This window comes from Bos mutus, chromosome 21 (assembly GCF_027580195.1).
Source record: "Bos mutus isolate GX-2022 chromosome 21, NWIPB_WYAK_1.1, whole genome shotgun sequence".
Lineage (NCBI taxonomy): Eukaryota > Metazoa > Chordata > Mammalia > Artiodactyla > Bovidae > Bos > Bos mutus.
In genome coordinates this window covers 4830543-4844556 of record NC_091637.1, presented here as the reverse complement: position 1 = coordinate 4844556, position 14014 = coordinate 4830543, and the positions used below count along the sequence as shown (strand labels likewise).

Genomic DNA, 14014 nt, shown 5'->3' with positions numbered 1-14014 from the left:
CTCCGTTCACACAGCCTTCCCCGAAGCCCCGCAGCTGACCTGTTAGCGTGCTCTGTCAGGGCCCTGTGCCACCGCCCTCTGGCCGGTGCGTCTGCGTGGCCTTGCCCGCGCTCAGACGGAGCGTCGGTCTTGCTATGATTGCTGCCATAAGCCTCAGGCTCCTCTGACAGGCGTCCCCTCACCTCCCGCACCTCAGACGGATACAGACAGCACCCTCCTGTGCTCCACAGATGCCCCCGCCCGAGGGAGCCAGCTGTCCATCCCCCACTGCTCCCGCAGCAGGAGATAGAACCCCCCAGAGCCCACCTGTGTCCCTGCTGCTGGACCCCCTTCTGTCCCTCAGACGGCTGGTCACTGAGAAGCACAGTAGAGTGGGCGGTGATTTTCTGCAGCTGCGCCTTTTCCAGACCCCCATGTGCGACGTGCTGAGGGATCAGTTCTCTCAGAGGGACTGGCTAACGCCCTGGTTGCTAAAGTGTCTCCCTGTCGCTGCCCTGTTGCTCAAGTAGGTTGAGTCTGTGGAGTTCACCGTCTGGGACATCGGCGGCCCCGCCAGCATGGCCACGGTCAACCAGTGCTTCTTCACGGACAAGGCCCTGTACGTGGTGGTCTGGAACCTGGCTCTGGGGGAGGAGGCCGTGGCCAGCCTTCAGTTCTGGCTGCTCAACATCGAGGTGAGGGGGCCCCCGCCCTCCAGCCTTCAGTCCTCAGGACGTTGCAGGTGCCCGAGCACTTCTTAGGGGTGGGGTGGGGCACAGAAGACAGGTAGGGAGACCCAGGGTGCATTTAGCTGCACTGTCACAGAGGCCCCAGGATCACAGATCGCCGTGAAACGCAGCCTTCTGTCCCTCCTCCGCTACATGGTTGATGGTGCCCTTGTCCTTTGCTGCTTCCTTCGGTGTAAGAGCCCCGCATCTTGGACCCAGGAGGGGAACAGGGCTCTCCTCCTGCAGTGGAAAGTTGATGTGGGCCAGGAGGTGGGGTGCGGTCTGAAGGAATCAGAGGTAGAGACCCCAGGGAAGAGTTGAGGGCCCTCACACACCCCCGGCGTGCAGCAGGCCCTCGAAGTTTACAGAGAGGAGTTCAGGGGCGCCGGCTGAGGGTTGTGGACGTCCAGGGTTGACACACCCACCGCCCAGGGGACTGTTCCCATCCTCAGCCCAGACTCTCTCTTGCAGGCCAAGGCCCCAAATGCTGTGGTGCTGGTGGTGGGAACACATCTGGACTTAATTGAAACCAAATTCCGCGTGGAGAGGATCGCCACTCTGCGCGCCTACGTGCTGGCCCTCTGCCGCTCGCCCTCTGGGTCCAGGGCCACCGGCTTCCCGGACATCACGTGTAAACACCTGCAGTGAGTGTCCCACGGCATCCTGTGCACCCAGCCTCTCGGGGCTGTGGCTGCTTGCCCCTCGCTGTCCGTCTCTCCAGAGACAGCTGCTCTGCCCACAGAGGGCTCCCGAAGGGGGGCTTTGATCCTCTGGAGCCCCGTCCAGGGTGAAGTGTGGCAGCTTCAGCCTGAGCAAGAAGAGGTGCTGCCCGAGGACCTGCAGGGCAGGGCCTGGAGACGCTGTCTGAACTTCCCGTCTGGGTCTCCCCACCGCCACACTCAGCACTGTGTACGCGTGGCCCCAGTGGCATCAGCAGACAGGAGCTCACACACCACCCAGCACACTGTTGGTCTCTGAGCAACAACAGCCCCCAGGCATGGCCCTGGGCCGCCTGTTGGGTCCGAGTGGTCTTGAGGGCTGGGATGGGCAAGGGTGCCGCGGAGGGGTGACATGGGCACACTGGAAAGACTGAGGCGCCACACCATGGTCCCCCAGCTCCGCGCCCTGCACCGCGTCAGGCCTCAGTATGTCTCTGTGTCTGTCTGTCATGAGCTTTCTCAACTTGCCAGTATTTGGGATGGAACCTTTGGGAAAACAGAGACCCTGCCGTGCTGATCAGAGAGGGGGTCTGGTGAGTGTGCACGCTTCGTTTTTGTACCCACAGCGAACTCTCCTGTAAGAGCTTGGAAGGTCAGGAAGGGCTGCGGCAGCTCATTTTCCAGGTCACGTGCAACATGAAGGACGTGGGCAGCACCATCGGCTGTCAGCGACTTGCAGGGAGGCTGGTGAGTACCTCTCATCCCCTGGAAGTGGGGAAGCTGGTGGGTTCCCCTCATCCCCAGGAAGCGGGGAAGCTGGTGGGTATGCCTCATTCCCAGGAAGCTAGTGGGTACCCCTCATTCCCAGGAAGCAGGAGGCTGGTGGGTTCCCCTCACCCCCTGGAAGCCAGAAGGGCCCACTCTCCGCCTGTCAGGGGGTCTGCACCTCCCTCTCCCCCCTGCCCTGAGGCACATTGCTGTGCACGCTGTGGATCAGGCCCTGAGGCCCCTGTGTGAGCGGTTTCTAGAGGTGGGGGGCCGTGGCAGAGACAGCCCACCTGCCGGGTCTTCAGGAGGCGGGCGGGCGGCCCCAAGCCCTGAGGGCCCAGCCTTGCCCTCCCGCCCCAGATCCCCAGGAGCTACTTGAGCCTCCAGGAGGCTGTGCTAGCAGAGAAGCAGCACCGCAGCCTGAGTGACGACGTGCAGTACCTGACGGACCGGCAGCTAGAGCAGCTGGTGGACCAGATGCCCTGCAGCGACATCCAGGACTACGAGGACCTGCAGTCTGGTGGGCAGCAGCGAGGGTGGGCCGGGCGGGCGGGCCGCAAGGGCTCAGCTGGGTGCCAGCAGGCACAGCCATGGGCGGGGTCCTGGGGAGGGGCACCCAGACTTTTCACTGCTCTGCGCATGTTTTCAAATGACGGCAAAGACTTCAGCTATCGATTTGGGGTGGCAAATCCATTTTAACGTGTATGCAGATTTGCACAGATGGAATGCATGAATTATGGAGGTCAGTACGTTGGCCTCTTGAGAACCTGTGAGGAGGTAGCTGACTGCTGCAAAGGGCCCCATGTGTTGGGAGCTTCCTAAGAAGAATCTGTGGCCTGGCCCCCCTAGGAGGAGGTCACCCAGAGCCCCTTCTGCCCTTTGTTTGACACTGCCCTCTCCTCCCCTCCCCGGGCAGCCATCAGCTTCCTCATTGAAACGGGCTCCCTGCTGCACTTCCCGGACACCAGCCACGGCCTGAGGAACCTCTACTTCCTCGACCCCATCTGGCTGTCCGAGTGTCTGCAGAGGATCTTCAACATCAAGGGCTCTCGGTCAGTGGCCAAGAATGGGGTGATCAGAGCCGAGGACCTTCGGCTGCTGCTGGTTGGCACGGGCTTCACGAAGCAGACAGAAGAGCAGTACTTCCAGTTCCTGGCCAAATTTGAGATCGCCCTACCCGTCGCCAATGACAGGTGAGGCGACGGACAGGGCCGAGCCAGCTGTTCCCCGCAGGAGGGAATTAAGGCCGGGCCCCTGGTGGCCTGACAAGGTTTCCAAGGATGGGACCTCACAGCAGCTGCCTGCCTGGGCTGGGGCAGGGTGGTCGGGCTCAGCTGGTTCCGGCTGGCTGCTTCTCCCTGTGCCTTGGGTGTCTCTGTTCAGAGGGTTCAAAGAAACCCATTTATTGGAAAGGCGTAGGAAAACATGTAAGCATGGCAGTGGCCTTAAAAGTAGCTTTGGGGAGTTCATGCTTTGGGTGGTTGATTGGTTGATCAGGGCTGAGGACCTTCAGCTGCTGCTGGTTGGCACGGGCTTCACGAAGTGTGCATGCTAACCATCTAGCCCAGTTTCAAAATGCAGGGAGGGCAAGGACTCGAGGGGCATGTGGGTTCAATCTAACAAAGCTCTGGCTTCGTTCTCAGGGCCTCCTTTCTCTACTTCAGTTTCAGCCGTTTCCTGGGTCTGATGCTGATGTTGACCATGAGGCAGTAGCCAGGATGCCAAATCTCCAGACCCTTTTGATGTCTGTCATAGAACACAGCACCACCGGCCCCTTAACCCCAGAGCTCCAGGGGAACACCCTCTGGACTCTCAGGGGGCTGGCCTGGCCCCTGTGTGGCCAGCCGAACAATTCCATCAGCACCAACTGGGTCTCTTGGGAGCCAACTCTAGGCCATCTCTGCCTGAGCTCCCACCCACATTTCCACTTGGTCTAATGACTGTGGGAGGGGCCTCAGTCCTTCCTGCTTTAGCCCCACGGGGACCAAGAGTGAGTCCTAAAAAGAGAAACCCTAAAGAGGAATTCAGAATCCACATGACCCCTCACATCCTGGCCAGGGTGTGTCCTTGACTTTGGCCCTTGGTAAAGCAGCCTGTGAGTTTACAGCATTGGCGGAATTTGACAGTTTTGTGATTATTTTATCAACAGGTTAGAGGAATGCGGAAATACTCTCACTCTGTAAAAGCAACTGCCTCTTTTTTTCCTCATATGTAAAATAGAAATAATACAATCACCTACTAGTATTATAGTCAATGTGAGGATTAAATCAGAGAGTACATATAAACTATGAAACGTTATCTCTTGCACCTTTGAGCTTCCAGGACATCAAGGATTTATCAGTGCTGTTATTGTTACTATCTTTGCATTAAGTACTCATAGTCAGTGGTGTCTAGTTCCATCTAAAGTCAGGAGTGTCTGAGCATTATATCTACCTCTAAGTGTAGATATAATGGGTCCCTTGTACCCCAGAGACAAGGAGTTTCAGCTGTTTGCACCATAAGCTTTTATATGATCAACAAAAACAAAGGCATTTGCTGCTCCTTTTAGAGCATGGCTTTCAACCTGCAGTCCCTGGGAAAACCTTCCGAGGTTTCTAAACCTCTCTCTACACTTCAGAGTTTTTGTGCTTCTTCCAGGCAGGGATGCACTGGCTCTCAGCACTTGGGGAAGGCTCCGGCCCAACTGCTGAGACAGCCTCAGGGATGTATCATGGACTGGCTCCGCCGTAGTGCAAACCCCATGCAGTGCCCAGGTCTTTGTGGCTTTCTAGTCAGCAGGCACATGAAGAACTCCCCTCTTAGTTCCCCAAGCCCACAGCTTTGGCAGCCCTGCCCTGTTAGCGGTTGCTCTCAAGCCAGTGCCAGTGGTTTTGCCCAGGGCTCTGCTCACGTTGAGAGGGGCTTCCTTTGCCCATCAGTTTAAACCTCTTAACTTGCCATGCTGACTTTTAAGTCATCTGTACCTTCAAAAATATTGAACACCTGCTGTGTGTGCCGCATGCTGGGGCACCTGGGTACAGAGCGTGCCCCCTCCCTCAGGGCACGCCGGCCACATAGAAAGAATCGGGAAGTCCCAGGGCACAGCCAAGGAGGGGGTCCCATTCACCCAAGCTGAGCATGACGTAGGCAGAAGAAGCAGGCTAGATCTCACTGGGCGCTGACAACAGCCTCCTGTTTGAGGTCAGAGAGATAAAGAAGGACTTCTCAGAACTGAAAGGCATGTGCCAGAGAATTCCTGGCTGTGGACAGAGGCATTCCAGCTGCGGTCGTTGACAAGGTCCTTTGGGCCAAGACCTATAATGGCTGCAAAGGACCAAAACCTCACCATCTGTCCCCCTTGGACCTCACCATCTGTCCCCTTGGACCTCACCTACACAGCCACTGTCTGTCCTCTAACACTGCAAGGCTGGCATCCCCATTCTTCCGCCATCAAGGAAGCAAAATGGCAATGGGATAGGGCCGTGTGCTGAAGACACCCTGGGTACTCCACCCCCAGGCTGTCTTTGAATTTTCCTCCTACAGTATTTTCAGGGATTCCTTTCAGAAAGTCCTAAAGACATTTTATAGGACCTAAACTGATGGAATTTTAGAGGATTAGGAGAACTGAAGGCAAGGCTTTAAGGACACACCCAAGGCTCTGCCCAAGGCTACCTTAGCTCCTCCAGCACACACAGAAGATGCTGGTTTTCAGGGAATTATTGGAGGGACCTCCCTCGTTTCAGCTTATTGCAAATGATCACAATCGTGAACAGCTCACTGACACTGTGATGAGTAAGAGTGCTCTTATAAAACATCATTCTTTTGCACAAAGAGCCTCATTAGAAATTTCAAGGTAATTGTGTTGTCTCAACTGGCCAAGAACAATAAGTAGCTTCTAAAGCCAAAGACGTTTCTCTGACCCCGATATCTTGTGCTTGGAACTGTGCAGCTGTATTTGTTTTTCCTTCACCATCCGAAGTTAATTTTAAGTGACTCCCCAATCGCAACCCGGCTTACAGAGAACCAACTGTGATTTGTTGTGTCTGTGTTTATGACCACAGATGTTTTCACGTCTTCCCTCGCCATGTTCTAGTCTCTATCTTAGAGACTTCAACAAACTGATTCGCTATGCCTATCTTCGTTTTCTCTTGGAGTATTTATGCTTACCATATAAACTACCCCCTCTTTCTAAAAATGGTTCCAAAGGCCCTGGGAGGAAGGCACCCGGCAACCTGAGCTGTTTCAGCAGATCCCGCCCCAGGCCAGGCTGTCTGCAGGGGTCAGAGCCCCACAGCAGAGCTCAGGCCCCAGTTCACCAGCCCCCTTTGGTGTTTCAGCTATCTCCTGCCACATCTCCTTCCATCCAAACCCGGCCTGGACACCCACGGCATGCGGCACCCCACAGCCAACACCATTCAGAGAGTGTTTAAGATGAGCTTCGTCCCGGTTGGCTTCTGGCAGCGGTTTATAGCCCGGATGCTGATCAGCTTGGCTGAGATGGACCTCCAGGTATTGTGTTTTCTGCATAGAGCACTATTTGCTTGCAGGCCAAGCACCTGCGGCCATGCCCTGGTGGGGGTCGGGGGAGGGAGATACCCTTTGCTGGAGGAGCCTGACTGAAGACCTTTCCTGCAGCAGAACTGCTGGCTTAGGGTCTGGACCCTGCTACAGCACGGCTGCCTCCTATCCTGTGGGCCACAGACCCACCTGAGTCATTCTGTGAATGCCAAGTCAGCACCCAGTTGGCTTGGGCAGACTATCCCATGAGGAGCAGTGGTTTCAGTCTTACCGACGTCCACATTCCCTGGCTCCGTGGCTGTGGACCGGGACTCACAATCTGCTTATCCAGACACTGACCTTGAGTATGCTGCTGCTCAGGGGTGAGGCCGAGAGAATCGTGGTTTTGCCATTCAGGCTGTGACTGAACTCCCCTGGGGACCTCTTAATAGGCACAGACCAACAAGTCAGAATCTGTGGGTGTGGCACACAGGGATCATATTTTTTAAAGCTCTCCAGGTGGTTGATTCCGCTGTCCAGTCAAGCTTGAGAACCACTGGCATAGAGCTTTAACTTGGTCTGGGAGGAGTAAAGACCTAATGGAAGGAGTTCTTTTCTGTGGGTTCACCAGGGTTGTTGGAGGAGGGCTTGGCTATCAGTCAATATTCATTTCATGCAGGGCAATAATATAGAAGTGGCAGTTGGCTAGAGCAGTAGTTCTCAAAGTGGGGTTCCTGGGCCAGCAGAATCAGCCTCACTTGGGAATTTGTTAGAAGTACAGATTCTCAAAGTGAATCTATACTGAAAGTCACTCAGTCATGAGGCTACTCTGTCCATGGAATTCTCCAGGCAAGAATACTGGAGTGGGTAGCCTTTCCCTTCTCCAGGGGATCTTCTCAATCCAGGGATTGAACCCAGGTTTCCCACATGGCAGGTGGATTCTTTACCAGCTGAGCCACAAGGAAAGCCCAGGAATACTGGAGTGGGTAGCCTTTACCTTCTCCAGCAGATCTTCCCGACCCAGGAATTGAACCAGGTGGATTCTTTAGCAACTGAGCTCTTAGGGTAGCCCTCAAGCCTGCTCCAAACCCCCTGCATTAGAAGCACCAGTATAGAACTCAGGGCTCTGTTTCTCAGCCTTCCAGAGAATTCCAACCTACTTCACCTTGTGAGAACCCCTGACATAAGCCAGAATTGTTGAAAAATGGTCAGTAAACTCAGTGTGAGTTTGCCTTTGACATGTTCGAGTTATAAGGCCCTTATGGAATTAAACTTCCTGCCTATTAAATAGAGATAGTCTTTGATCTTCCCATTTTACTGAAATGTTCAAAAGTAAATGCAAGAGCCTGAAAGTACCAAAACCTCTCACAGATCGTGTTAGCAAGAAAGAGGCTTGTTAGCAACCCAGTTGGGTGTGCTGACAGGGGAAGGAGTGGGCGCAGGGCCGGCTCTCCCAGTGTTCCCGCTCAGTCACCCTCCCTCCCTTTGAACTCTGCTTCCTGCCGTGTTCTAAGTGGGAGGTCACACACCCCGCCACCCCCCGCCGAGCTCGGCGTCGTGTGAGGCCTGAGCTCCTAAGGGTGCTCAGTGGCTGGCCGGGTGAGGGCCCTTCAAAGCAGCATCCCTCACTCAGAATTAGGAAAAGAAGCTTTGCTGGAATTCAGTCTCAGAAGTAATCAAAGGTATGCAGATTCAAGCATGGAAAATATACTACTTTTCACCTATCAAACTAGCAGAGAGCTGACAGCCAGCCCCGCAGTCAGGGAAGTTCGCACGTCATGGTGAGTGGATGTACAGCTTAGTCACCCTGGAAGCGATTCGTCACTAGGAATCCAGAGCCTGAAGACGTTCAAGCCCTTTGACCCAGTAATCCTACAGCTATAAATCTGAACTATAGCAGTCATTTGAAATCAGAGAAAGTTCTGTGGTTTTTTCGTGTTCATTTGGCTTATCCGTAATAGCAAAAGACTGGAACCAATCTAAAAGTCCAAAGAAGAGAATGACTCAACAAATTACTTAATAAAATATTGAGATTTAGAAAAATGAATTTTATGAGTTTCTAATCAGACAGGAAAAGCAAAGTTTTTAAAAGTACACACAATTAGAAATTTATAAATGCAAAGTTACAAAATATGGCCTCAGCTGTTTTATAAACATTACAGATAGATAGGAAAAAACCTAGAATAAGATATACCAAAATTTTCATGACCTGTGTGTTAAACTGGTATTTTATTTTCTCTCATATTTCTCTGTATTTTCCACATTTTCTAAGGTAATCTTTTGCTTATAAAATCAGGGAGGGAAAAGAAAGGCCTGTTTTCTGTGTTTTAGGGAAAATGTGTTCCCAGAGTATCCTGGAGACTCCTTTAGATGATGCAGCATTTCGTTTGGCAGCAAGATGAGGATGTGGAGGGCGGGGGACGGGAAGACGGGCGGTGTCCTTTGTCCAGACGGGGCCAGACGGGCCTCCTCACAGCTCTGCCCAGGGCCAGCACGGAGCCCAGAATACTCAAGCAGGGTCTTTTCTCTTTCAGCTGTTTGAAAACAGGAAGAATACTAAGAGCAGGCACAGGAAAGTCACCATTTATAGTTTTACAGGAAACCAGAGAAATCGTTGCAGCACATTCAGAGTGAAAAGGAACCAGACCATCTATTGGCAGGAGGGGCTCCTGGTCACTTTTGATGGGGGCTACCTCAGGTAGGTGCATGAGGGGCTCACCTGACTAGGCCTCCATGGCGTGCTGGGAATGGCCCCCAGAGGAGCCGCCACTGGACGCCTGTCCGCTTGGCGTGCAGAGCCCCGTTCCCAAGGGCAGCGTATATACACAGAAGCTTGCTGGAAGTAGAAAGGCCCCCCTAGCAAATGTCTGAGAGGGTCCCCGTCTCCTCACGCCTCCTCCTCTCTCCTGACAGGACAGGAAAGGCCAGGGAGGGTGTGGGGACCGAGCCCGGCGGGAGGGCAGTGGGCGGCCCCCAAGCTCAGGGTCGGAGCACCCAGCACCCCGGTCACTGAGGGGGCTCCTTAGGGCCTCGCAGCTGTCCTGTGCACCTCCGCCTCGTCCTAAGAGAGCGCGCCCCAGGGGAAGACACTGTTCCCCAGACCACATCTCGTGATACCTAACAGTACATTTTTCCTGTTCTCTTTTTTTTCTTTTTTTTGGTGGTGGGGAAGAGAAAGAGGGAGAGAAAAAGTTGGCTCAACAGGTTAATAACTGATTTTTAATCAGGTTTAATTTGATATACACAGGATTATTTCATACTTTGAGTTTTTCAAAATATTTGTCAGCTCTGTGAGAAGAGAGGGGGAGAGGGGAAAGTGACTATTGTGAGGGCTTGATCTGGGCCATGCTTGGTGCCTGGGGCTTTCAGGTAACAGTCGCACTTAAAGCGCACAGTCATCACTCGATGGACGAAAGCCCTGTGTCCCAGATGGGAAACCCTTCCCCAGGGTCACATCGAAGGCTCAGAGCTCAGCCTGAGCACCCCTTACGGCAAGATCCTCGCATCCACCTCACCATTTGGGGGCAGCAGGGGGACAAGGCAGGGCCATGCACACAAGTACACGGACTCAGGACCTCCCCACCCCCGGGGGAGCAGTCTCCTGGGAGTTGTACCCTCACCCTGGAGGCAGAGAGCTTATCCCAGGGCCCTTCACAGCCAATTGCAATGAACCTCTTTTGGTTTCTGGGTTGCAGTGTAGAATCCTCGGATGTGAACTGGAAAAAGAAAAAAAGTGGAGGAATAAAAATCATGTGCCAATCAGAAATAAGGGACTTCTCGGCAATGGCTTTTATCACAGACCATGTCAATTCCTTGATCGATCAGTGGTTTCCCGGTAAGAAAGCGTTCTTGAACCAGGCCTTGGCTCTTTATAAATTGGGGTGGAGCCCATTTGGAGAACAGAAATCCCGCTGGGATTCAGCCCTAGGAAACCAGAGGGGTCCTAGCAGCCCTCTGGTGGAGCTGTGAGCCCTGGGGGTCCAGCTGCAGGCATAGCCAGGGGCACCATGGGTGAGATGGGGACCTGGAGGTGGTACTTGGGCCCTGGCGCCACAGCGTGTAGGAAGAATGCCCCAGGCACCACATGTGGTCTAGGAGGACCTTCGATAGGCGCCTCACATGGTCTTATTTACGTGGTGAGGACAAAGCTGCTGAAATCCAGAGGGGAGCCCGAAACCGCCCTTGCACAGGGGTGGGAGGAAAGCTTCCACAAACACCTGCCAAGAGCCCCCATTCTCCTTCCATGCCTACCCCAAATCCCCAAGTCCCAGCAGTGATCAGCCACCCACGCAGCCCTTTCCAGCCCCTTTGATCAGTTTCTTCACTGACAGTCCACCCAAAGAAAATACTTTTTGAAGTAGAGCCATTGAGGTCCTCTGTTTGTTTTGTTACTGAACTGGAGACAAATCCACTGCGGGGTATCCCGCACGGAGGAGGCCATTTGAGCAAAACCAGGCCACTTCTTCCCTGTGAGCGCTGGAAGGCTAGAGCCCAAGAGAGCGGAGAGTGGGTCTGAGATCTGAGCACCCCCTCTGGCCTGCCGGTCCAGTCCTCTGGCCTCCTGAGCGGTCTGCCCAGGACAGCATCAGGGCAAACAAGAGACAGGGCTGGGCATGAGCTGGCTGCCCAGGACAGCATCAGAGCAAACAAGAGACAGGGCTGGGCATGCTCTGGACGCCAGGGTCTGGTGTCCTTTGCGTGTTGACGGGAAAGGTGACCTACAAGGAGAAAAGGCATTGATAGGGGCCTACGAGAAGGTAATTTTAAGAACAGCTCCTTACTGATTGTGGCTTGGTCATTTGAGTGTGGCGTAGCTCAGACCCGGCCTGCAGTGTCCTGCACAGGGATCCCCAGACTCTCAGCACCTCCTCGGCCAGCTAGCTCAGGGTCTGCACCCTTGGCGACTGTCCAGGGCATCCCTGGCCCCTCCCTGCAAGTGTCTTTTAGGATTGAGGATAGTGCCCTCCAAAAAGGAACCAGAGTGTGACAGTCACATTTCAGCCTCTCCTGGGGGTTCAGGCCAGGGAAGGCAGACCCCTCTCTTGTGAAAGGCCCACCCAGCCGGGGGTGCAGGTGCTTGTCAGGGGCCCGCTTGCAGCTGCCTTCGGGTGAGCTGATGCCCACTCTGTCCCTGTTTAGCCCTGACGGCCACGGAAAGTGACGGGACCCCACTGATGGAGCAGTATGTGCCCTGCCCTGTCTGCGAGGCCTCCTGGGCTCAGCACAGCAACCCCAGTGAGAGGTCAGAGGACGTGCAGTACTTCGACATGGAGGACTGCGTGCTGACAGCCATTGAGCGGGACTTCATCTCCTGCCCCAGGCACCCTGACCTCCCGGTGCCTCTCCAGGAACTGGTCCCCGAGCTGTTCATGACCGACTTCCCAGCCAGGTAGGCCTCCATGCTGACACATAGACCTACTGCTTCCCATCCAGCCCCGGGTGGCGTCTAGGTTCCTGGCCTAGGCTGCCTAAAGGGAGCCAGGCTGTCACTCTCTGTTTGTGAGGCACACAGGCCCAGCCAGCAGGCAGACCACTTGGAGGGTAAAGTCACCTTGGGGACCCCACCCCATCTCACCCTCACGTTAGCTGGCACTCTTTCCTGTTGAGCTGACCCTCTTCTCTGACTCCTACTTTGCCGCCAGATCAAGGAATAGAAGACAAAGATTCATTGGTGTCCAAGAAGGAAGCACTCCCAGACCTACCACCTCCTTTTCCTTTCTTGGCAAATGATGACTCCTTACTGCTGCTCTGGTGCTGAGCATTTAGATCCCCTGAATCTATCCCTAAAGATGAGTCTATCTATACTAATCTAAGATAATAACTGGGGAGATAATGCTGGAGAAAAGAGAGAACACTTTGTGGTCCCGTCCTATAGGAAACCATCACAGAATCCAAGTAGTCATGGAAACCAGAAGCCATGATTTGGTCTCCCTGGAAACAATTTGACCTTGTTGGTTAGCAGTGTTTTTGGAGTGTTTTGGAATTGTTTTCTTATTCAAAGAATTGCTTTATCTGATTTCTTTAAAGAAAATTAAACTTGGGGGTGTAAGAATATTTGTATCATCATTTTTTCCAAATTGTTTCCCTGACCCCAGAAAATGGATGTAGAATACTCTGATACTGCAGAACTGTGGCTCCAAAACATGCTTCTGGATGAGTCTATTAAACTAAGAAATCACTTCCTACATTGGAGAAATTCCCCCATGATTCTTTTTCATATTCCCCAGTTACCTCATTGGTGGAAATGAAAATTAAATACTACTCTTCTGCGAAATAACTTCCCTTTATTCCTAGATCTTTAACATGGGGGTCATCACTTCTCAGAGACCACATACAGAGTTTTATATATGTATGAATCAAATTTCATGATGGGGTGCCCAATTAAACAGCCCCAAATTTTAGTGTTTTTATTTATTTGCTGAACCTTTTTATGTTTTATGCCCCCACTGAATCTGGACTCTGGAATCTACTGTGTGGAATCTGGAAAGCCAGGTTGGTTGTTCCTGTTGGTTTGGATCTAATTACAAGCTGTAGCATGGTTCTTAAACCAAAGTACTTGGCTGGGAGTTGAAAAACCCAAGAATCTGAACAGGGTTCACAATCCAGCAGAGACTTTCTGGAAACTTTGGCTGATGTCCCACCAGGACCTCAAAGCATCACGCTCCCCAGCTGGGAGTTTGGGCAGGTGCAGGCAGGGAGAGTCTGGCTCCACAGAGCCTCGTCCTGTGTCCCTGTTCAGGAGTCCTGACAGAAGGCCCTGAGGGATCTCCAGCATTCCCACTGTTCCCTGTCTCAGGAGGCTCCCAAGGGCCACACTTCCTGAGCAGGTGTTTTGGGGTGGGCATTTGGAGAATAGCCCGGTTCCTCCTCAGCTGCGGGTCCGCCGCGGGTACAGTTGCATCTGCCTGGAGTGTGATGTGATCAGGCTCTGCAGAGATTCAGCTGCTGCACAGTCTGTTCCTGGAAGGCATGCGCAAGACTGCATGGTGATGAGGGGCAGAAGGGGTCAGTCTGTTCGGTCAGGAGAGCTCCGGTGGAGGCACCTGGTGGAGGTAGCTGAGGAGAAAGACCTGGGGACCTCTGCAGGGCCGGGGGGACCCTGAGATGGGAGGACATTCGGGTGCTCGCCTGCCACCCTCCCCTCCTCCCTCCCCCATCCACCTTCCGTCCCTCCCAGGAGTGACTTGCAGTACTTCCAACAGAAGTCTCCCTTTGACCTAGGATTATAACATACAAACAGGTGGGAAGGTCTAAATCCCTGCCTTTGGGTGAAATCCCAGCCATCAGTTGTCAGGACACTAGACACACTGACCAGAAGCTCTACATGGCCAATCACTGGCTTACTAGTAAGAAATGAGACAGCTAACCTAGCAATAAATATATGCAATTTCCAATAGATACTAG

The 14014-nt window shown here is 53.5% G+C and overlaps 1 protein-coding gene across 1 annotated transcript in view; it reads left to right on the top strand.

Annotated features, from left to right (window-relative positions):
- LRRK1 (leucine rich repeat kinase 1) overlaps positions 1–14014 on the top strand; it is a 135103-nt gene that overhangs the window by 100755 nt on the left and 20334 nt on the right. The window contains 9 exon segments of the mRNA XM_005888961.3: positions 510–674; positions 1179–1351; positions 1993–2113; positions 2495–2654; positions 3051–3327; positions 6451–6622; positions 9145–9308; positions 10306–10445; positions 11750–11999. Of these exon segments, the coding sequence (XP_005889023.2) occupies positions 510–674; positions 1179–1351; positions 1993–2113; positions 2495–2654; positions 3051–3327; positions 6451–6622; positions 9145–9308; positions 10306–10445; positions 11750–11999 (1622 nt within the window).